Raw genomic sequence first — 24,625 nt, forward strand, 5'->3', positions numbered from 1 at the left:
ATGCGTGTCCATTCGATTCCCCAGCGACGCGTACCGTCCACTCTGTCGCTGGATAACACCATCGATTCACCACCAATGATGGACACCAGCGTGCCGGCAGTATATCCACCGGCCATTAGACGATTTCCTCCAGTCGAAGAGTACAAACGCCATTCAGATGCATACACCTCAGGTGTGTTTGGTCGGGAGTCGATGGTAGGTGGTATCCACGTGCCAACGGTTTCGGAACGGCTCAGCGGTTACGACAGGCGAAACACCTACGACGACAGTGGCATCGAGGTGGAGCTTACCAACGGTGATCTGGCGTTGATAGGGCACCGGCTCTGTCGGGAAGATTCCGGCCTCAGCATTAATGAAGGCCGCGGTGAAACGCCCGATGAGGGATGTGGTGGTCGCTTTGAAAAGATTAAGAAAATATGCTCCTTTCGCACGCTGTCTAGCGTGGGTTCAGAACAATCGGTAGGCACGAGTAGGACACAATACTGGATGCTGATCATCACGCCCGTTGTATCGAGGTGAGAGATACTCCGAATTCTTTAAATTGCAATGTTTCATAAATTATTCGTGCTGTGACCCGCATTAAAGCTATTGTAAAAACTGTGCTACTTTTTTGAATTGGAATACTTCAACCACTATTCCCAAAATCATCCACACTGTGTTGTCACGAAGGACTTTTCAAAGAAGTCAGCAGATCGACTCTGAAAGAACGTGGAGCTATTAATCAGAAATTAACATTCTCTGGTATAAAAACTGATGGATAAGTGTCATAGTTAATCGAACTTTTCGACAACATAAAATCTACCTCAACGTATTGAAGATGTGATACCATGATGATTTTCCAGGCCTACTGAGTAAATAGTTTAAGTATTTGTTTGTCAAATGCTTCGTTGATCATTTGTGCTAGGCAAATTGGTAACTGTTCCTTTACCATGATCGTTCCGATTGTTGAACCACTTGCATCTTAGAACATCTGTAAACTTTGCGCTGTAAATCTAGCTGAAATGTGAACCCAAAGTGGTTTTATTTAAAAAAGAACTCTGATTCCAATGACTAAACATCAGTGACTTCCCGAGAGTGAGGTGGCACGTTAATTTCATATAACAGACCTCAATCAAGAACTAATAGACATTACCCTAGGTTCACAGTTCTGTCAATATCAAATTATAGGTTTTCATTTTCATAGCAATTTAAATCCCGAGCAAGACAAGAAAAAAAATGATATAGAACTATTAATACGGCTTGGCCCTTCCAAATTCCCAAAGCCCCGCTCTACTAATTTAACAGTCTAATACTAGCGGTTCTTTTCCATTCAAAGGATGCAAACACATTTACGATAAAAAATCAGCCACTAGCGACAGATAATTTTTATGTTTTACTTGCGAAAATTTTTAATTTAAAAATGTCCTTTCAATGTAATTTCTGTTAATTCATTTGGTTCACATTGCTATACTAGATACCCTGCTTTAAATATAGGCCCCTGACTAACTTTTGGTATACAAATTTGGACACTACAGCTTCTCCCTGGCCCTTGTGATCGCGGCTGTGGTTGGTCCGCAGTGGTTGCTTACCGAGGAGAAAATCCCACTGGCCGCGTACCACAATAACACGCACCACAGTGCCACCGTACCGCCCACTTCCGCCAGCTTCCCCAATCAGCAGTTGAACATTGTGCACCCGCACCTTATACCGGCCATCAAGGACGATGGCGGCGGATACCTTACGAAGTACACTCGATCTTCCCTCTGGATGCTGTGCAGTAAATACACCGGTAAGTTGGGCGGTCGAACACGAGACGAAAGTTCACTAAATAGCACCATGAATCGGACAAATGCAATAAACGTTTATTAGATTGCGGATTGAATCGAACGGATGATCCAATCCAACACCCGCTGCAATGGCAGAAAATATTTACTAGTTATCCTAGCGGCGCTATGAAGGGCGAAATATCATCGGGTCCTTTTCCAAAACGACACTTTATGCCAGAGAAAATTGTACTCGTTCTTGATTAGTGCCCATCACGGTTTTCTCGTGTACCTTTAAATGTGGAAAACTAGCGGAACCAAGTGACTCGCTATAAAAGCAACATTTCCAGGAAGTAACCATCTCCGACGCACGTAACAACCGTTGCGAAGGTCCACCCGTAATAGAAGATTGATTTTTGATTTCATTTTCCGTGCCGAACAATTCTCACCAGAATAAATGGGAATCTTGGCCATCAAGTTGGCTGCCGGCAAACGGGAAAGGAGCAGGAGTCTTCGTTTGCCGCAAGCTACTCCCTCACTACCGTTTCCGGCACTGACTTAACCATCAAAACAGCTGCACCCGACCAAAGTTATCCTGTTCTGAGGCAACAAATCGCGCTCCCATTATCACCATCAATCCACGGCTCGCTTTAACGAACGCTCAGTTGGAAGAATTTAATGGCAAACCACTAGCTCTGCCATTTAAATTTGCTTGTATTTAAGAAGGATTTCATAATCTTTTCTGTAGGTAGCGAAAGATTTTGCCAACTCATTCTCTCCGTACAGGGCCGGATGGATGCCAGAGCCATCGCCACCGCTACGGTGAGGTTAAATCGGTTCACCAGTAATAATCGGAAATCGGAAAATGCAAAAGAAAAATATCGACAGGAATTTTTCAGGAATACCGCAAGAAGGCCGGTGTGTAAAGTAAAAGGATGCAACAAGAATATTCCGCGTTTTCGAGGTGTTGCAAGGGTGGTTGGAAAGGATGTTTCGCCATTCCCTACTACACCGGAAACCGATGGTACGACACATCGGAAATGACACTTGAGAGCAGCGTTGGGAGGGGGTTGTAAGTTCATTCGTCTGTTGCGCTTTTCTGCCCTTTTTCGCCGTTTTCTTCGTGCTTCAATTTTTTGTCGTATGCCGTACGGTTTTGGTTGGCAACTCGATTTCGCTCAAGTCGGAAACCTCTGCCACGACCCCTCGATGGTGAAAAACTGCGCTGCGGATGCGTTATGCTTAATTCTATTTCTCCCTTTACGTTTTCTTGCCGACGCCCTAAAGACCTTACAATTTCCACAGGTGGCCCCGCCCCGGGACAGCAGAACCACCAGCAGCAGCAACAACCGGTGGGAGGTGCTGACTTCCAGTGTGCCAGCATCGATTACTTCCCGAGCGAGGGTTACAGTCCAGATCCGAACGATTCCTCCAACGCAATACCTTGTAAGTACCGCAGGTTGCTAGATTAAAGCGTTTTGTTTAAAGCAAACCGATGGCGTGGTTTTAAATTCCTCTAAAAACGTGGCCGCTCTGACAATGATTGTACGCCGTAAGCACTCACCCTCATCGTATACGATGATCTGGATGTAGCGTTCGAATTGCAAAAAGTTTGTCTCCACATTGTACATTGACCCCTAAAGCCTCCACGGCAAGTCCTGAAGATGCTTTATCCTCATTACGGTGTAATAAAATTAGCAATTCTTTTGATGTGTGGAATGTGTGCCACCGGCCCTAAACCGGGGTGAAATAAGTGTGCATCGATACACATCGATAAGGGACACCGGGCACATTGTCCCACGGACTCTCCTCCCTTTCGTGGCTCTTGGTCGCGCGACAACTGATGCTCACCGATTGACCGAGATTTTCCGTTTCCTCCCCTTTTTCCGATACCGGAGTTGTACACCATATTTCCCGGCTTGTGCCCAGTTTGCTTAGATGCTCGTGCAAAATAGATGGCTCGTGATTGTTTGTGTGTCAAGTCGAATGACCGCACCGATAACCGTGCCACGTACGCTGGATCAGACCTAGAGCCGACGAGGGTGCACGTTGGTGAGTTTGAATACCGGGGCATAATTGTCCCGTACCGTACCGTACCCGAGACGGTTTGACGCTTGTCGCCCTTATTTGCCCCCCTAATCGCAGTGCTACACTCTTCCAAATGCCATGGCCCACTAGACGAGATTAAACGGTTCCGGAAGCGTCGGACGAGCTGCAAGCAAGATGTTTGGTGGACTTTTCCGAAGCATGGTGGTGTACCAAGTGGCGACCCTTTGGGTTGTGGGCAGCCGCTGGCATTCGGGCGTGCATTTTGGGTCACTAGGGATTTGGATCGTGGGAAAATTTTATTTTCTTTTTTATTTATGTTCCTACCATATTTTGTACATGCAAAAGCAGAAAGAGGTGTCGACGGTGATAAGTCATATAAACATCAGGCTATTTTTATCACACACTGTATTCTGCATTAGTTTGTTGAGCATTAGAGGGAAATGGCTCCAACTAATGGAACTTGTGATGAAAGAACTAGACTATTCTATTTAATCTTCAAACATTTCGAGTACTCTCTCCCTGCAGGGATTTATTTGCAAGTGTTTTTTTTTCATGATGCCACCTGTTTCCCAAAATAGTTTGCCTTTAATTCTGACCCTATGCCGCCGTATCCCAAAATGATCAAAGACGACACGGTGCTCACCTTAGCAACTCGCCGTTACCGTTAACCCGTGGAGAAAGTCGGTACAAAAGTGTCTACCCAGTGGGCAGGTGTACTTATTGACGGCCTTTTGCTTTGCCTGAGCGATTGCTACACATCGTCACGTGTTTTATGCTGCTTCGAAGGGACCGCCCAACATTACCTAACATTGCCCAAAGACCCAAATAAACCGACGCCGTTCAAAACAGACACCGGTATCATGCACCGATAATCCAATTACGATGCGAAACGGTGACTTTTTGGTGCGTCCCAATTCTACTCCGGCACAGGACAGGTCCATTTTTTTGCGCCCGAATGCCAATCAAAACAAGGAAGCGTGTTCAAGAAGTGAACCATTTGCTTGCCGGAGTGTTTGGCCCGTCGGAGCGGTTCGGTCTGAAAGCTGCTGCAGGTCCTTTCGCTTACTCCACGATGGAGAGAGTAGTTGTAGGAGTTTCACGCATAAGGATTATTTTTTTCCCCCCGCTCAGCCAGGTGCCATGTTTCCGGAAATAATTATCGACCTTCCTCGGTTTGCAGATACCGTAACGCACTCGTCACCATTCTTTCTCGCCTCGAACGGTGTACTCATCGTCAGCTACGGCCTGTTCCTGGTGGCCATGTGCTCGACCAAGCACAAAATCTGCTACTTCGTCTCCGGGGTGCTATTTATAATATCCGGTAAGGTGCCGTTTGGAGCGACCGCTTGGGGGTCAGTGTTACGAATTATGCGTTTCGATTTTGCCATCCTGCAGGACTGCTGATGCTGATCGGGCTGATAATGTACATCTCGATACTGAAGGCGGAGATAGGATCGAAGCTGCGCCCGAGGTCCTCCCTACAGGCCGCCCAGTTCACGTTTCGCTACGGTCAAAGCTTCCTGCTGTACGTGTTCGGTTTCATCATCACGGAATTGTCGGGCATTCTGAACGTGCTGATCTACTCGAACGTCCAGCAGGAGGAGTACGAGGAGCATCTGCACCGCCATCACCCTGGCAGCCAGCAGGACTATCCGACCTATCAGAACCTCTCCGAAGGGTTCCACTACAACATGCACTGTCGCCGTGAGTGGGTACCGCCCGGAAGCGAACAGCTCCATAAGGCACAAACCGGTCAGGAGCCATTCGGCCCACCGATCGTTGACTACCGCTACCCGTACGATGGGCTGGAGGGTGGTGTAAGATCACCGAGGTACTACTTCGAGCGGCCACGACGGGAGGACAACGATGATCCCGCTTGTCGAGTGCATGCGCGAAAGTTAGGCCACACCGGTAGCGTTACAAAAAGTCTCACCGATTTACTCTACACCGAACCGGACCCATCCGAGGTAAGCCCAGGCGAGCGGCTCAGTGGCGATGGTGGGCGAGCGATCGAAAGTGTCAGCTCACCAGGCGCTACCTTTGACGCTCCCCGGTGGACGCCAGGGGGTAAGCTCACGCGCAGTGTTTCCACCTACACGGACCTACTTCCGGTGACCGTCGAGGAAGAAACACGCGGTCGACGGTCCGGCAATCGATCACCATCACAGCCGGATGGAGGGGAAGGCCGGCCGAAGGTAGGGAACATCTGTGGCATCTCCCGGCAATACCTTACCCGGGAACTCTCGAAGGAGAAGCTGTTCAATGAGTTCTGCAAGAAGGTGGGCCCACGGCCAAAACCGAAAAACATCTACTACATCGATGGACACCACGGGGACGACAGCTACCGGAGTGTGTTCGTAGTAGATCCATCCATGTCGGGAAGTTCTACACGTAGCCGAACGCATCGTAGGCGTAATTCCGCGTCGGAGTCGTGGCGACGGAGAGGGCACGATCCGGTACCATGCATATCCGGCTATCGGCAGCGCATACGTTCGGACAATTCGTTGGATGTTGTGGTGGACGATGAAGGGGCAGAATACGGTCGTCGTCGGGATCCGATCGGGAGGGCACGCTCGGTGGACTATCGGCAGACCCTGCCACGTAACTTTCAGCACCGCCGGCAACCATCCAGTGAACCCGAGGACGAAACCGGAGGCTTTGCGGAACGGCAAGCTCTGGAAAGGAAACGTGTGTCGGCCAGTGGGCTTTTGATGGACCCCGTTCGGTGAGTTTTCCTAACCTCTTAGGTGCTTGTCATTAGATCAAACCTCTTAGATAGTCTTTGGATGATTCTGATGCAGAAGAACTAATACCATGTGTCATGATTTTGTTTACAGCCTCAATGCATCGCACGGTGATCTCACCGCAGATGGAATCACTTCTGGATGGCATCGAGGACCCGAAAAGCAGCACTACCATCATGCTTCGAAAACCTCCACCATTCACTGCCCCAAGTATCTCGATCCACCAAACTACTCATCTACGCTGGGAGGATCCGTCCACCGGTACCATGGCCATCCGCTACTGCAGCCTCAACTACCCCCAGCCGGACACTCCCCTCTAGTGCCCCAAGTGCAGCATCGCAGTATCGGAGATCTAACGTCCCAGCATCACTTCCACCGTCGCGCTACAATCCTCTCGCCGCTGGTTTTCTCACCGGTCAGTCAACCGGCCACTCCAGCGACGATTCGCATGGCCCAACCACAGCAACGCCACGATGGTACGACACAACAGGAACCGGACGTGTCGACCAACCGGCATCCTTCCCTACCGTCACCCGTCTTCGATCTCGATCGCATCGAACAGGAGCGGCGCAAATCACACTCTCAACTCTTTCTCAGCGGTTCCACCGTGGGACAGTATGACTTTGCGAACGGGACAGCGGTTTAGTAGAGCATTAGGATATTTTCAGGATGTCCCTAGAAAACTGCGCTTTCATCGTTCCATCTGTATGTTAATCCGAATACCCAAGCGTTCCCTCTAGAAAGTAATGGTTGTCTCTAACTTTAATAGTAGAAAGTGAAGGAAAGTATCGATCGATTGATATGTGTGACTTAATTATGCTAAGATGGAAGTAATTAGAAGTTAGAATAAAATACCAAAAAGAGTTTTCCTATGGTTAGAACCTGGAAGAAAAGTTACATCACGACAACTATAAGCATAGAAAGTTTAATACTTATTAAATAGGCGAACAGATATTTTACAATTGATTGATATCCTACAATTGATAATATAATGGTAATAAGAAAAATATAATGGTCTCAGATCAGACTCAAAGATACGATAATAAATGAGAATTAATGTGTTCGAAAATCTTTTATCCTTTAGTGTTTCTATGAATGATTCGGATCGACACACGACGGTTGGTGTGAAATGAAAAGAAGCATTCAACCCAAGCATAAATAGACAACATACATTTACTTTATTCATTTGGATACGGGAACCTAACAGACAGGCGGGTAAGGTGTGTGAGTACTCTATGCTGCAGAAAATTATTGTTTGTCCCCTCGCTGTCTTTCGGCTATGGTTCGTGCCATTTTGAATGCCAGCAGCAGAAAAAAACCGCACTTCCGCACCAGTCGAACTGAAACATAGTTTTTCGCTACTTATGTAGTGTGTATATATGTATTTTGTACAATTGGTGTAATCATTCCTTGGTGAGCCGTCCTCCCTTAGTCCATGGTTCGGGTATAATATCATTCAACAACGGGGCGCGCCGTTTTTCTAGCGAAAAGCATAGTACTAAGGTTATCTCTGGTTTTTCTCTTAAATTCCCCTCATGTATGTCTACTTCATCCCCATAACGATCACATAACGAAAGCGTGATAATTTGGTCCACAGCGAGGACAAAGGAAAAAAAAACGCACCTCGATCGGCAATCCTAACGGATCCGGTTGACCTCTTTTTCAGCTCTCTCGCATGCGATTACGGTTATCCATGGAGTTTCTGGTGGGAATTTATTGGTTCGTCTGAAACCAAAAAAGTACAAGCACTGTGGGCATAGGTAAATAGACTACGTTCACCAGGCACCGGCTAGGGGCTGAATAAACTGATATGACTGAGGATCGATTAAGCTCGAGTAGTGTCGAAACGGATTAGAATACGAATAAACGAACGTTTCTACTCTGCCGCACGGTTCTTCTGAAATGGAAGGAGCTGATTTTAAAAAGCGCCAAAAATGATTCACTGATAAATATGTCTCAATTTCCTATGTCAATCATTATTCTGTGAACCCAACGGCTATCTGCAACTTGACAAACTCCTACCAAAAACAGTGTTGCTAACGAGGAAGCTTCACACTTCACACAATTTTTCCACTTTTTAACTCGTCCCGCCCCCCTTTGACTACGCATCTGCTATGTACAAACAAAATCAGTGCATAAAGTTTGATCATTTATTTTTCCTTCATCCCCAGCGCTTTTAATATTTGTGTCTTGTCTTTGGAAGGTTCCGAGCCTACGCATTTCGCTGCTCTTTCGAACGGCAGCTATATATATAGAGCATTAGGAAAGGAACGAAAAGCAGATATACCAGAACCAGTCGGAGCTCCCGACCGCTGGCAGTGTTGAGGGGCCACACGTTCACACGCGTTTGAATGAGCCGCGTTACCCTGAAGACCTGGCTGTACTGAAACTAAAACCTTACATCGATGCATGGCACTGTACAGCGCGCGCGCGCGCCCGCGTGGCCGGGTGTTTGCTCTATACGGAGGACGAAAGGAAAGTCGCTGGTCGCTAGGGTTTGGTAATTTTAAATTACCTCGTCATGCTACAAACCCGACTGCCGAATGGAGCATTTGTTTGGATGCATTGGAGGGGTGGTACGTTTACGGCTGTTTCTGCTCCACCTCACACTCGCCGATAATGTTAGCGACTAAATATGATTTAATTACGGTATTGCATAGATGATAGTATTACTGCCTATTTAGATAACCATGAAAACTATTACTTTACATCACATATCACATTGAAATAATTGAAAACATTATTTGTCAACATAATTTGCTCCCTCCACTTGTTTGCAAAACAAAACAGTTTGGGGACAAGCTTCGGTTCCGTTCACAACGTGACACAACACTGTCCCTTGTTTCCTGTCGATCGTCTCGATCGTTGAGCAGCAAGATGATACAGGTTTGAGTTCATCTTAATTGTTTCGAGTTTACATCCTTCTTTTGCATCAACAGAGAGAATGCTTGCTTCCATGACGAGAACGGAGGAGAAACAAAAATACAATTAAAGAATGATTGAGATTACCCGCGTTACTGTCCTCTTAAATCAAATGTTTTCCACGCAGAGCAAAGGCCAGATGGAATTATCGTAGCGCTTTCCTCTGTCAGTATTAGTTCAACACAAAGAATATCGCGAAGCAATTCGTGCTCCAAAAGGCACCCAGCCTCAGTATTTTTTGTTCACTGGGGGGATTGATGCAACGTGAGGGCATGCGTTACCAAAGCCCGTGCTTTTCTTTTTAATTATTGAGCATTATAAAGTTTGCCCTTTTGCGGCAGTGAGATGGTCTTTGTTTCAAGCGTCACACACGTGAGCCTGTGCTGTTGATGCTTCCAAAGGAAAGCAGTATTATAGTACAGAACTGGAACTAACAATAACGCGAAACGGAAGATGTTTCGGGTTGTCCAAAATGCCTGTATGCTAATAACGCCGGGAATGAAGAACGACCATATAAGCCATCTCCCACCCCCACCCATTGTTATGCTGGAGGCAATAATAACTTTATCTAGTCTTTTTGCTGGCCTGCATCAAAGTGTTTGTGAGCCACGAGGTAGTTGTGTGTCTACTGCAGACAGGCTTGAATTTTTTCGATCCACTCCTGCGCGCTGGTCGCTTCCTGGGCGTAGAAGTTGTACGTGCGTCGGCTAGTTTTGAGCTGCAAAATGTAGGGAAGGAAAACAACACGTAGAAACGATTCTTCTTAGAGGTATCGATTGTGAAAAGAATTTCACTCTTACACTTACATCGAAAAACGCACGATCATCAACCTTCTTCGAAGGAGCCGGTGCGGTTTGTGGGGGCGCTTGTGCGACCGATTGTACTTCAGCTAGTTCTGCGAGAGGAAAAAGGGACAGGATCAATGAAATACTACGATCCCTTGTAGGTATCGTCGAGTAGTAACTCGGGCCACCTACCTATGAATCCTTTACAACTGCAGTCGTCCATCGTGTCGTAGTACCGCAGTTGATGTTTGTGCGAATCCAGCACAAACCAGCGCTGTTTCCAGTTCTTTAGGATTGCACCACGTTTGTATAGGTAGCTAGAAAAAAATGGACGGATAAAGCAATAAATACCATAGGCAAAAGCTCTCGTTATGATCGTACAGCGATCGTCTTATCCTTACCCTTCATGTGTTCGATCGTCGGCCACCTTGCTGTCGTACTGCTCGTAGTACCGCTGACTGTTGGTGTTGGTTGTGTTCACGCTCGACGTGACACTGTCCTTGTCCTGAGTGCGCGCGAGCGTCGGTTGGTTACCGTTTTCGACCGCCTTATATTTGGTGCAGTTTTTGGGAACCGATTCGGCACACTTTTCGTGGTACGTGTTACCACAGTCAACGCATCTGCAAAATCGATTTTAAATGGAACCTCGTCAGTAGCGAAAGCACAACCGGATGGGAAGGAATCGTCATACCTTATGCTGTTCAACAGAGGGCCCCAGAGAACGTTGCCACAGTGGTTGCAGTTGACCGGAGCCGAGTAGACGTGCTTCTCAAAACGATGAGGATGGAGGAAGTTTTCCTGATGGAAACCGGCCTGCCTTCCGCGCATGAGAATCTCCAGAGTGGACCTGCGAAGGAGAAAAGTTGGGGCAAAATTATTCCATTGCATAGAGAAGAGCACTGATGAAGCCGGTCTGTGACAGTTACGATTGCTTATAGTATCCTACCATCTTCCTCATAGTAAATCATCTTCCATTAGCGATCCTTACATGGACTTTTCGATTGAAATTCTTCCGATCAAAAACAAAAATCAACCAAGCCTTTGTGCGTCGTTCGGTTCTCACCTCTTGTGTCGCATTCGTCCATGCGAACGCACCAGTGCGCTACTGAAGGACGCGTGACGTGTCAGCGAATCGGAATGTGGCAGCTCGAGCTTATCCCACACCTGGCGCCACTTTTGCGGTAAAAGTCCCCGCTCCGATTCGGCCGTCTTCAGCTCGTCGAGCAGCTTCGTAAATGCATCCGCCTCGTACCGGGCCAAACTGTCGTAGTTTACCGTGACCACACGCCGACGAGGTTGCCGCATCAGCGCACCCGATGGTCCACCGTTACCACCGCCACCGCCCCCCGTACTGCCCAAACTGCCGGCATTCCCAGCACCAACACCGCCCGCCATCGCCGTCGACGAGTACATGTAGTCGCAGTCGTCATCCATTCCGTCGTTGCCCACGAGCTCCGGATCGTACGGTGGACCCTGGGCTAGCTCTTCGCCCAAGTAGTACGACCAGATTTCAAGCAACGAGATTGAACTTTGCGGTCGCAGCACCGTCCGTTCCGGATCGGGTGTGTACATAAAGTTGTAGAACATTGGACACTTTGCGTGCTGCCGCTCGATATAGTCGAACAGCGAGGGGCCAAACTTTTGCGTGTTAGAATTTGCCCGTCCACCGACACCGCCAGACGCACCGCCGGAAGCTCCCACCGTGCCGGGACCACCGTTTCCGCTAGGTCCGCCGCTTCCGCTTCCCCCGACCATACCCGGGTAGATGAGATTATCGTCGTCGGAGATCGTCAGCGCCTCGACGACGTGCTTGTGATGCGAGTTAAGCGAACCACGCTTATCGTCGATCGCCGTGATGCCAAAGTCGACCCGCTCCAACTCACAGTCGAACAGGAACGTCCGGAATCGGCTCGACACATGATGGTAGGCCAGGAAGCGGAGGTAGAACTCGTTGAATTCGAACGCCAGCGGAAACTGCTGTTGAATCTGGTGCACCGCGTCCAGGAACTGCAGGAACGTGGGGGCAAACGGTGACCCGGAGCTAGAGTTGGGCTTTAGGTTGCTTCGATGTCCGAACCGGTGTCCAAACGCAAGCCATTCCTTCTCGATCAGCACCCGGAAGCCCTCGATAGTGCGATAAAACGGATCGAGGCAGAGCTGGGCCAGGGAGGATATTTGTGCCGTCACATCCCAACCATCTTCGAGCGCCAACGTTACGCTTGACTCCTGCAGGTCCATCAGATCCACCACGGCACCGGAGAGCTGCAGTAGACCCCGAATCTGCTGCAACCAGTCCGACTGCTCCACCAGCTTGGCGAACGTTTGATCCGGTTCGTTCGTGTCGCAGGACGGCAGGCAAGCACGCATCAGCTTCTTGAACGCTGTCCGCGAGTGCCGCACGTCCGTGTAGTCCACCGGGATGAACTCGGCACACATTTCCGACAGCTTGGCCGACTTGGATTGCGACTTTTCGCCCAGAAAGTAGAGCGGCACCCGCTGGAAGGTGTAATGCGCTGATGATGGTCCATGGCCACCACTACCACCACCACCACCGCCAGCCCCTCCACCGTGATGATGGTGATCCCTTTGGTCCCAGTGGTTTACATCCCGCAGACTGCTTGAATCCGGGCCCGAGCCGCCACCTCCCACCGCCATGGAGTTGCGATTTGGCCGGAGGGAGGCCCACTTCGTCGATTTCACAACGTTCGAGCGCATCGCACCGAAGCTCGAGAAGGACGAATTGTTCATCGAATAGAGACCACCGGAACTGCCGCCGCTCGCGTTCGCACTGCCATCCCCACCGGACACGTTGTGATGCTTCCGGCCGATATCGGGCGTTAGCGTGGACATATCCGAGCGAATCATCAGATTGCTTGCGGCCAACGCGAGCGAGTCGAGCGAGATGTTCGAATCCGACAGGCCCCACGCTTGGTGACGGATGGTGCGCGTGTGTGGTGTCATCTTGATCACCTGAACAAAGTATCGATCCTGCTCCTGGAAGCTTGTACTGTCGGTCGATGTGTTCGTCGAGCCCGGATGACCCTTCAACATACCCATCACACCTTTCGCCTGCGGTACCGCTCCTCGAAGCAGCGTCGCGCCATTCTGATGGCGCCAGGTTGCCACCGGGATACGATGTTGCTTGTAACACCGGGCCATACAGCGTAGCGAGTCGTCGGACACTTCCTTCGGGCAGACGAGCATTGCTGGATACGTCCGGCACACGCTGTAGTTACTGTTAACCGGAGTGATCCGGTAACCGGTCGTCTGCACATCACCCAGACCCAACCGCAACCAGTCGCGCACGTAGCTCCGCTCCTTCAGCCTCTCCACATCCTTCACCTGCACCCGGGGCAGCGTATCCGTTCCATCGTCGGACGCATCATCGTCATCGTTATTATTGTTACTCTCGCCCATACCACCAACACCGAGGCCTCCCCCTGGTCCACCGCTACCTCCACCTCCACCCAGCATACCACCGCCGTACCCATCCACGCCGTACTCGACGTTACCGGGTAGGATGTACTTGCGCTTCGTCGCACCCGCCTTCTGCTTAAAACCCGCCTTCATCGCCGTCCGGAGCAACGTTTTCTTCGCAAAGTCTTTCAGCGTTGCGTTCTTCTCCTTCACCTTGTGCCGTGGGCCTAGCAAACCCGGATGCGCCAGTCCGTGGGTGGCGAACGCAAAATGACCGAACTCATCCTCCGGATAGCGCACCTTCTGCACCGCCTTCCGAAACGCGTCAACCTGCTCCTGGGGTACTTCCTCGTCGAACGCCACCTTTATCAGCTGGAAGGTACACGAGCGTAGCTGCATACCCTCCGGTAGGACCTGTTCGACATGCTGCAGATAGATGACGGTCAGGCGTTTCTCCTTCGTGAGCGACGAGATGGGAAAAGCCCGTACGACGCTCTGCTCGCATGAGTAGGAATCGCACGGTGAGCCACGAAACACCACACGGTAGTTGGTGAGAAATAGAGCACCCTCGGCCGGCAGCAGTGTCCCGCTGCTACCACCCTCCTTGTCCTCGCGCCCGTCCGCCAGCAGGTACGCACGCAGTTCGAGGATAATCTTCTCGTCCTGCAGCAGCACCGGATACTGTAGCTTCGGCTTTTGGATCGGTGGAATACGTTTCGCTTCCCGTGCGACCGCCTCCAGCATCTCGATGTGCATCTGAATCGTACCCGGTACCATCTGGTGCAGGTTGCGTACATGTTCCGCCGTCACGTTACCCTCGGTGCAAACGCGATCGATGAACTTGCACACCATCTTCGTGACCGCGGTACCCGTTTCGCTCGGATCGGGTTCCTCGAAGCCCTCGTCACTGTTGTGGTCGCTGTTGTGGCTCCGCGATTCGATAACACTGTTCGACACGCTAGTGTCGTCCTCCAGATGGCGCCCATCCTTGTCCCGTTGCACCCGACCGACCGCCCCTCCGACGTCCTGCGGAACTAGTAGATACACCATGCGGTAAGCATAGTGAATCGCGTGACTGTAGAGCGTACTCTCTTCCTTGTTCGTTAGCTCCTGCTGGGTGACGGCATCCATCGTGGCCCACTCGCGCATCTGATCCGCAGCGATCTCCAGCGCCGACGGTTCTTGAGCCCGCGACAGGATCGACGCACGATCGAGTTTATCCCGCGAAACGGATGCCGACATGAGCGAACAACTGTCAACGTTTCCACCGAGCACTCCACCACCGATAGCACCGCCAGGTCCACTGCCGGTCGTTTTTGGCCAGTTAGCCAGCGGCAGATACAGCTCCTTGATGGCCGTTTGCACTTCCTGGTAGTAGGCGTCTTCCCAGAACTGCTGCGATTTCCACACCGGATGATCCTGGATGCAGGTGTACGCATACTGGAACACCCCCGTGCACAGTTTCCGACAGAAGAGCGACGAAAGGGGCAGCAGGGCAGCCGCCACACCGTACTCATCCTTCACCGAGTCGTCCTGCAGCGCGCGGTTCATCAGTTTGATCACCAAATCGAACTGCTGATGATCAAGCTGCTTGTTGCCCTGGTTGCCTATCTTTGCCAGCTCGCGGCACATCGTTAGCCGGGCTTCCCGTTGCTTCAGTATCCGCAGCACGGCCGGGAAGCTCTTGCGTGCCTCCGTGATCTTGTTGTCAAAGATACAGCTAATACAGTTCCGTAGCACCTCTAGCTTGCGCGCACTATTGTTAACGATCGGACGTGACTCCTGCGGTGCCGGCTTGAGGTACGGTCCCATCGGGACGATCCGCAGCTTCGCCCGGACCGGCTGCATGCGTGCGTGAAGATCGTTCGCCTGCAGCCCATCGTTGATGACGCTCTGCACCTCCTGCCCATCGATCAGCGGCATCGGCGGTTGGTGGATGCGCGCGAACGCTCCGTCAGGCGGTCGGAGTACCTTCTGTTGGAATGGCTGTGGGTTCGGGTGTTCGTTGGTGTACAGTTGCTTCGCCAGGTCCTGTATGTGCACGAGCACGAGAGCCGGATCGTGCGCTTCCGTCTTGAGCAGATCGTTCATAGTGCTGTACAGTTCGTCCCAGGCATCGCACGCACGCCACGGTGGCCCTCGCTCCGTCACGAACCCCGTGAAGAACATACTGTCGAGCACGCGTGACAAGAACTCGCAGTCCAGCAGGTCGCGGGCACCAAGAAACCCTGCCCGGTGAAACTGAATGATCGGTTTCGGGTTGATGCGAATCAGCGTCAGGTAGGACCGGTAGCCTTGCAGGAGCTGGGCAAACAGTCGCATAAACACGGCCCGTATTTCCTTGTCCAACATTATGTCATTCTTCTGCTCGCGAAAACTGTACCCATTGCTTGCGCTGGCGTTATTGCCGCCCCCTATCTGAGCGACAGCCTGATTGATGTTGTTGTTCAAACCGAGCATCGGGTGTCCCCCCGGGACGCCACTGTACACCGGGAAGGCAAGGTCAGCCAGGGCCAACTCCGGATGCAGCACCATCCGCAGTGCGTGCTCGGTCGAGTCCCACAGCGATGCCGGTAGCCGCGCAATCGGTGGCACCAACGACTCAGGAATGTGTATCGAACCACCGTCCAAGTCCGCCACGATCACGTCCAATATTTCGCTAATCTCCGACCGCTGCGAACTGTGGATGCCCATGATGAAGGTGGTCGGCATGGTGAGTATCTCCAGCAGCGACGCGGGCAGTATCGGAATGTACACGAGGCTGTACCGGAACGGATACATCAGTGCCGTCAACGCCCGGCAGCTGTCCGTCAGTCGGGTGTAGCTCGTCGAGTGAAACAGGATCTTGTGCTCGGTCATGACGGCACAAAACAACAGCATCACGTTCTTAATTCCCAGTTGATGAAAGAGCAAACTGACGCACGAACCGGTCACCGGGAGTGTGTTCGAGAGTGGAGGCTGCAGGATCTGCTTGTCGCCGGCACCGATCGAAAAGCGAACCGGTGGACCACCGGGGGGCGGCACCTGGATGCAACCGAGGATACTACCGATCAGATAGTGCAGCTGGAACTTGAGACTCTCCAGGTACACGGTGTAGATCGTACCGAGGCAGTTCCGGAACGCCTCAATGTACTCGAGCCGTGACACGATCACCAAACACTTCGGTGCGTACATGATGCTGTGGTGTGTTATTGACGGCGGGCCACTGCTACTGCCGCTGTTGCCGACCAGCACACCAGCACCCGGACCAGCCGCGGTCCCACCGCGTCCACCAGTGGTGGGCGAGAGATTATCATCCTCCTCTTCCTCGTCGATCGGTTTGCTCGGTGTGATGGCGATCGTTTCGTTGAAGGAAAGGCACGCGCAGTAGTGCCGATTGCCGTCCATGTCTGTCAGCACCGACACAAAAAACTGTGGCTCCTGGCGGACGGTTGAGAGGGCCCATCCTTGCGGTTGACAGAACTAGCGGGGTGGAAAATAGAGCGTCATGGTAAGTCATCTGTATCTGAACGCAGCGCACAAAAAACCTATCATACCAGTTCTATTCCTTCGATGAACGGTGTGTCCGGCCAGTCTGTTTCTGGAAACCTTTGTACAATTTTTCCTTTCCTCGAACCGATTCCTGCAACGAACGTAAAATATATTCATTAATATTATTTCCCGATGAACTATATAACAACACAAACTGATACCGGAGTAAAGCTAACTTTTACCACGTATGGGTCAAATTATACGACCATATTATCTACGTGAATCAGACCAAATGTTTCAAACTAAAGCGTTTCTTAAAGGGAAACATTTTCTTTTCGTATCAATGAGTGTTTTGTACATTTGACTCCGCTTCGTATGATACTTTTTCCAAGGAAAACAATGTGAATTTTCAAACTTCTCCATGCTCGAAAAAACATAGTCAATCTTACGAATTGCAGAATACTTATTAGAGATTGATGCTAGGTACAACACAATCTTATGCAGTGAAAATGGAACATTACAATTCCTAGTGCAGTACACTTTTACGAATGCCTGCCATCATAACGATTTTATTTAAATTTGTTTCGCCCGGCATTTTCATTTCATAATTTCATAGCTAGATCTGTTCCACACTTAAAGTAGTGCCCCTTTGTCCATGGAAACTGTTTACCACCGAGGTTTTGCCTCAAATGTATCCACCGCTCGATTGTTGTGCGAGGAAATCAATCTCTCGAGCACGTACTACACTTTTCCGATTACAATTATCCACACCCGATAACCCCCTCTCCGATTGATAAGGCACCGGGGTAGAGAGCGAATGTTTGTGGCCACGCACGAACCTCCTCCCCCCCGGGTGTGCCATTTCCCTTCCCCTTCGACGGCAATAACCGAGGAATGAAAATAAAATCGCAACACTATCAGTATTTAAAATATTTGCTTTCCTTCGAGCGGAGGGTGGTGGCCAAACACGAACACGAGCGAGCGCGGCATGCAAAACGACGACGTAGCGCCAAATTCCTCGCGGTTAGCACTACCACCGCCGGTGGGCAAACAAACTGAAACTCGATGCGGTAAAAAGGTGAAGCGAAAAAAGGCATAAAAGCAGTTTCCATCGAAAGCGCCACCATCGCCGGTCACATAACACCAGCGCGCCAATATGGTACGCTGTGGTGGTGTGGAGCAGGGAAACCCCTGTCCGTGGGTTTTGAAGGGAAAACGGACGCTCCTGCGGTTGCGCTTCAAGGCAGGAGCGGTGGGGTCGGTGAAATTAATGAAAGACGGAAACGATGTATATCATAGTAACAGCAACTAATTAAGTTGTCTTGCGAGATACGCAATCAACCATAATTGTAACGACGTTTTTCTAAAACAGACATAATTAAGATAAACTTTCTTGTAGTCCGGATAGTCCGGACAAAAACGTCAGTGAAATGCTTACACAAACAATCACAAAGTCTTTGGTCTATTTCAGATCCCAACCGAATAAAGTACTACTCTCGATCGACCCGAGATCAATTTGCATCCATCGAAAGAGAAAAAAAGAAATCTTCGTTTAATTAACATAGTGTCGTGAAAAATAGAATTTTAGTTAGTTTTTCATGTATGACGTTTTGTTCCAAATATCGGAAGAAGTGGTTGACGATAGGCAAAAGTGCAAAAACCGTGGATTTCGTGTTCCATTTAATCGAACTGACAATTTTTATGAACTGTACCGCTGACGCAGAGGATTGCTGAAGATTCAGGCCAGAAACTACATACGAAAAGAATTCAATAAACTCCACAAGCTTCATGTTTTTCACCTTTTCCCCCGTATGCTTCAATATAAACAAACAAATAACTAACGACTGACGATGTACCACCACGCTATGTTCCGCTGTAGAAGATGTTATCCTCCATCCCCAAAGGAGTGGGACACCGAACGGAGGCGAACTTCAGCCCCAACGCGCACTCACCCCCGTGGCGCGACCGGAATGTGGTGGTGCCTACCGCCGGTCGGCTTCCCTTGTGGCCCACCCGGGGGGAAGCGAATGGTTTAGATTACACATCGGGCCTCTTTCAACACTGACCACGGCTCGCTGCTTCCCCTTTTCCAGGGGAGGCCGGACCTCGGTTTCCGAACCCGGTGAAGATTTCCAACATTTTCCATCTCCACCACGGATTTTGTGTGCGGTGTTTTTCTACGGCATTTTCTCGCCCCCGGGACCGTCGGGCGAAAGTGGCCAGTGGTAGTGCAAGTGATTGAAGGCACTACCATTTATTGCGAGACGCGATGAGTCTGACTGGTGTTTTCCCTCCGCCTGTAATGAAAGACGATCGGTTGAGACACTACTACACTGGCTAAGTGAGAAAGTGAGTATAAATGAAAGAAATCAATTTACAGGGATAGACGTCGATGATAATGACGATGATGTGATGACGCCGATAATGTTGGCGACAATGATATCCCGCTCTTAGGGGGCAGGTTTCGCTAACAAAATGCGCACCATTTTCTAGCGTCATGCTAATGGCGTTCGCTATGTTTGACGGAGTATATAAATCTCCTTCCCCCGGACCCCTGACATCCGCCTAAGGGAAATTGCTGTCTTATCAATCGATAGTAATAGTGAAAAGAAAAAGCAAACCCCTGCAAACGGGTGCATGGTGTTTTCCCAGCTTGCAATCGTTATGTTTGTATGCTTAAAGATCACACAATTCTTCTACGATGGTTTGTGGTTTGGACAGTTGCTCCGCTTGGTTACATTAACTGGCCACTAGGATAATGAACTTGCGTCAGCAACGGGGATACAATATCAGCCCACAAAAAAAGTGAAAAACTTGCGCACATTAAAAATACCTCATAAACCACCACACGTGCGTCTGTGTGTGAGGTGTTCGTCTCAAACGCCACAAACAATTTTATGTAAGCACCGGCGTGTGGCGAATGTGTAGATTTTGCTGTAGCCGTAGCCTTGCAAACGGCCCAGAAAAACGCGCCAGTGAAACGACAATTAGCCAGCTCGTTAGTGGCCACAGCACAAGGTGGACGGAACAAACCATCGGCACACACACACACACACACACTGCAGTGTAGCGGTTCCAGTCAGATCACCGAGTTAAGCGAAGTTGAAAATGTGAAAATGCGATCCGTTACGATCGAGAGATCGCGAAAAGGAAAATCCAAACAGAGCGGCCGGTCGACACGGACGGGATGGTGACATTTCCGATGGACGGAACTCTCCCCCCACCTCATAACACATAGGCAGCAAAATGGAATGAAAAGCGATAGCAATACGATTTTTAATAGTGTTTTTCCCCCGCGAGAGGGAAAGTAGTAAAGGAGGCTCCCTACTCCACACGAAGGGGGGTGTAAGTGAGGGAAAGACTTTAAGAGAGAAAAAACAACCCTGTTTACAAACGATTCCAATGCCGTGCGTTGATTTTGTTACAAGAAAACCAAATTCCTAATACTCAAAAAAACGCAACAAGCAAGTTCTTGTGCTCGAACATTTTATGCTCGATTATGAATTGGTATATCAATAACAAAAAAGCAAGATTCTCAGCTTCCATCATCGCTGAGCCGCGTTTTTGTGCGGTTTCTAGCTCGACGAAATGTCGCTCGAGACACTTCCAGTAGAGAATAGGAGGAGCGTCGAGCGACAACGTTGCTTGTAAGTTAGAAGACACCAGATTGGATTGATTAGTTGTTGGCTTCTGGTGCTCGCCAGGGCACGCGGGTCAAATTCAAATGCATTCCAACGGATGCCAGACCACGGTGCCTTAGACATTCCTAGTACCGAGCGATGAGGTAAGAGCCCCCTGAATTCGAGATCAATGGCATGCTGTTGAACTTGTTCAATGAGTTTAACAATATCGGATGGGGCTTGTGAAAAATGAGATCAGAGTCAAGGAGCGCATGTTTGGATGCTTCCATAATATTGATGTCCTACATCAAGAAGGACATCTGTTTCATCTCCTTTCAAAATTATTTTCGACGTACAGATTAGGGATGTATTTCCTTATATTCAAAATTCACGAAAATTTATAGACGGTCAAGGTTTCTGACCGTCATAATGATACTTTGAGAATAGGTACCATCTGAGTGTTGAGTGGTACTATCTCTATTGGTGAGGGGGAATTAGTAATTCTAAGCGAAATGCCACGAATTGATTCGCATTCGCGCAACGAACGCGCCGTGATGACATCATCAGCTACCGTCCCACTTTTGTATCGCCTTATTAGCGACACGTTTGTTTTTTTTTTGTTAATAACACCGCATGCTTATCATCCCGGACACGGATCATTGTCGTCGGTGCATGTACATCGATTCTCCCTATGCGATCAAACGGGGATTTTGAATCATTCCTTCATTAGCTTTCTTTCTTGCGGCTTATCGCCCACTCCCTGCTTGGAATGATCGATACAGGTTCCGAGCCCTTTTTACAGCCACAAGTGAATGTGGGGCGGACAGTGTACACAATTGCAACTGAACGCCGTATGGAACATGGCAGTCTTGTAACGTACGCAATGCTGTCCAAAGGCTATTTATGATGAATCAGGCGATCTGTTTCTGTGCAGCTGCAAATGCACCGTATGCAGCAGCCCCGGCTATCGTTGTTCTCGCTCCATAGAAGGATAGAAGTTACATATAATTGCACATTGTATTGAATTGCAGATCGCACAGTCCCCATACCAAATCCAACAGGCGTTCGTCGGGGAGGCAATTCGTCCAACCCGGTGACCGCGCATCATAATCCCATCTGCAAGTAATGCGGAAAAGAGCTGTAGGCTAAAATTAACGAAAGGTTTCTGAATGGCACTTGTTTATGCCCAATCCTTTTTCCTCCACCTCCCGCTCCCCTCTTTAAGTATATGAAACCAACTTACGCTCCTGCTCGTGGTCGTAGCCAACGATGACGAAGTAATCGGCAAGGCGCGACATTTTCGACTCATTACGCGAACTTTCCATCTTCCGAAAAACGGTAACACCGGTGGTGGTGCGTCACGACGACGACAACGACGGGCGTGCAAAAGGCCAGCGACTCCTTTAGTCACCGAAAGACGTGCACCGTTCGTACTCCGCCGCCAGTGGTACCATCGGGACGAAGTCAGTGAACGGAAGGGTACGGAACGCGCAAGAGCTCGACCTCCGGTTCCCGCTGACAATGAATCTTAGAGACAAGCCAAGACTAACGTTGCGTGCGATGACGAATCTGATGCTGCTGGTAGGGTTGATGATGATGATGATGATTTAATTCTCCTTTTTGTGCCTGCGTCGGAGTTTTACTTTTTTATGCCTAGGGGGTTGCTGGTAAAGTGATTGTGACGATGATTCGGTTTCGGTTTCGATGCCGTACTGTTCCGCGGCTGCTGCTCCAATAATTAATGCGGACGCGACCGCTCGGTCCCGGGACGGCCGGTATTTATTGTGGCTGCTCTGGTGTGAGGTCTCGCCCGCGAGGCAAAGATGACGTCGCTCTATCCGTTGTTGCTGCTTCCTCTTCTCCCTCGTTTGTTTGTCACTTGCCACTGCACTTGATCATCTGGGAACACACTACACAAGCACGCGCGCGCACTGCACCCTTCGGGGCGGAATGATGTGTGCCTCTGCTAGAAGTGAAATATTCTTTTCTTCCTACACTTGTGGCTTCCTATTAGAAGAGAACACATTAGTAACAAATACATCAGAAGGTCTTTTTTCCGACCACGGCCTGCTATGCACACTTGCACTTGTTATTTTTCTTCTGCGCTCGTCGGCTTCCGTGCAAACGCTCCAATGAAGGAGCAGCAGCAGGCGGTAGTGCCGGCGCAACTCGTAGCATACTGTACAACAAAGAACCACCACACCTAGATTATTGTCATCTGCTTTCACTCACTTTACTTTCGTTTCCCTTTTCCCCCCTCGACAACCCACGGCAGCGATGCACTTTGACACATATTGGATCACAAACTGGTCAGACCGAACAACTGCCATGCACCACGGACACGGACGAGATAGAATTGGTCGCGATAATGCCACACGTTGGGGAGTTTTGTTCCTATCATCTGTAATTAGTGCTTTGGAATGCTGCGCTTTTTTCTTCTTGTGCTGCTTGCAACCCCGATGCCATCACACGCAAAATGAGATCATATACACACGAACATGCAAAGGTTCTGCACCCCCTCGGTGTTTAAGCCGGATCAAGCCGGATGCTCTTTTCTATGATTCTTCTCGGTCTCCTTTCCAGAACCTCTTTTTCTCCTTCGCCTTTCTTCCATCTTTTTCTCCTTCGCCCCCGATAGCGACGATGCCGCCTGAATGGTTGATTAGGAATACAAGAGTTACTTTGCTTGTTCGATAAAGATTATGATATAGTAGCTTTCCTACTTTGAATCGTGGAAAGTTGAAAAGTTGTTGCTGGGCCACGCACTCATACACACGCAGCTCGAAGTTTTTCCGCTCCGTACCGTACCTAGTTTGTAATCGAAAAATATGTTTGTACTCTAGGGGGTCTCCCTTATCACTGTTTCTCCCTACGTCTCGCCCTGTTTGAAGGAATTCGGGCTAGATTAGTAGCATATTTGGTCCCGACCGCACCCAAATGTTGAATAGATTGGTGCTGTTAGGTTCCTATGCGCCGACACGCTACGCGGTATTTATTCCCCTAGAACGATGCACCTTGGAGACGAGGAGAATAAGGTTGCAATAAAATTCCACCTCCAAAGTTGGTTCATCGGAAATCACAAAGTGTTTATCATTACCAGACGCAAATTTTGCATCAGCCAGCGTTTTGACAGCTCGCTTCCAGCCAACCAGTTCACTATGATTGGAGTAGCTTTTTTGCTGATGCTGGACAAAAACTGGTCCAAGACGTTGGGGCAAGGAAAAGGACTACCTCTCAGTGACGACAAATATGATGGAGCCACATTGCGAGTGCAGTCTTGCCGCGCAGTTGAACGAACTTAAGAACGCGCGAAAGTACCGACAGGCGTACCTTTCACCCGAGTGGTCGCAAACGGCCGTCTTGCCTTTGTCCGGCCACGGCAATATGTTTTTTATTCAACGTTTCTCGATTGGTGGACCAGCGAGCCCGAATCGGCCAGTGACGCACGAAACACACAGCACTACTTTCGTGACCGCACGTCAAACGTTCCGTTTGCAACTGACACAGTGGTCGCCAGAGTAGTGTTGGCAGAATCAGGATTCGGAAGATTCGAAGATTCGGTCCCTAGACGGATTCCAAAGATTCTAAAGATTCGAATCCCATCTGACAGATTCTAAAGATTTGGATCCCATTTGACGTATTTTAAAGATTTTGGTTGGTTTAGGACTCGATTTGATTCGATTCTGACTTGATCTGTTCTGACTTGATCATAAACTGTTTGAATCGACTCACAATGATTTGAATCAAAGTAGTCACATAACTAGTTGATCTAGAGACAATGTAATTGATTTAAGTTTACTCAAATCGAACGCTGGGTAGAATGGTTTATTGGACATAGATTGTGTTTTTTGCACGTTTTGCAAGTTAGGTTCCAG

The 24,625-nt window shown here is 49.5% G+C and overlaps 2 protein-coding genes across 3 annotated transcripts; one reads left to right on the plus strand and one right to left on the minus strand.

Annotated features, from left to right (window-relative positions):
* On the plus strand, nt 1-7,181 carry LOC131259166 (uncharacterized). Its single transcript, XM_058260601.1, has 6 exons — nt 1-515; nt 1,515-1,768; nt 3,048-3,188; nt 4,972-5,112; nt 5,187-6,516; nt 6,629-7,181. Exons 1-6 carry the CDS (start codon nt 1-3, stop codon nt 7,179-7,181), a joined length of 2,934 nt encoding a protein of 977 aa, XP_058116584.1.
* A 2,318-nt stretch (nt 7,182-9,499) lies between these two features.
* On the minus strand, nt 9,500-22,075 carry LOC131271724 (myotubularin-related protein 13). 2 transcript variants are annotated; one of them, XM_058273238.1, is made up of 15 exons: nt 21,986-22,048; nt 19,683-19,695; nt 19,117-19,131; nt 17,196-17,263; nt 16,148-17,121; nt 14,996-16,048; nt 13,730-14,911; nt 13,002-13,648; nt 12,000-12,803; nt 11,306-11,936; nt 10,934-11,089; nt 10,644-10,862; nt 10,435-10,559; nt 10,264-10,352; nt 9,500-10,175 (listed from the first exon to the last, which is right to left on the minus strand). In XM_058273238.1, the coding sequence occupies exons 1-15, from the start codon at nt 22,046-22,048 to the stop codon at nt 10,083-10,085; spliced, it is 6,132 nt and encodes a 2,043-aa protein (XP_058129221.1). In that variant the 3' UTR covers nt 9,500-10,082. The 2 variants fall into 2 exon arrangements, with proteins under 2 accessions (XP_058129221.1, XP_058129220.1); XM_058273237.1 differs by lacking the exons at nt 19,117-19,131; nt 19,683-19,695 and having other exon boundaries at nt 11,306-17,121; nt 17,196-17,281; nt 21,994-22,075.
* Between the last annotated feature and the right edge of the window lie 2,550 nt (nt 22,076-24,625).

Source organism: Anopheles coustani, chromosome 3 (assembly GCF_943734705.1).
Source record: "Anopheles coustani chromosome 3, idAnoCousDA_361_x.2, whole genome shotgun sequence".
NCBI lineage: Eukaryota > Metazoa > Arthropoda > Insecta > Diptera > Culicidae > Anopheles > Anopheles coustani.

Coding starts and splice junctions, on each gene's coding strand:
- LOC131271724 (XM_058273237.1), bottom strand. CDS start 22,075: ATGGAAAGTTCGCGTAATGAGTCGAAAATGTCGCGCCTTGCCGATTAC. Junction 11,090..11,305: donor GGACGAATGCGACACAAGAG/GTGAGAACCGAA, acceptor TCTCCTTCGCAG/GTCCACTCTGGAGATTCTCA. Junction 10,863..10,933: donor CCTCTGTTGAACAGCATAAG/GTATGACGATTC, acceptor TCGATTTTGCAG/ATGCGTTGACTGTGGTAACA.
- LOC131259166 (XM_058260601.1), top strand. CDS start 1: ATGCGTGTCCATTCGATTCCCCAGCGACGCGTACCGTCCACTCTGTCG. Junction 516..1,514: donor ATCACGCCCGTTGTATCGAG/GTGAGAGATACT, acceptor TGGACACTACAG/CTTCTCCCTGGCCCTTGTGA. Junction 5,113..5,186: donor GGTGCTATTTATAATATCCG/GTAAGGTGCCGT, acceptor GCCATCCTGCAG/GACTGCTGATGCTGATCGGG.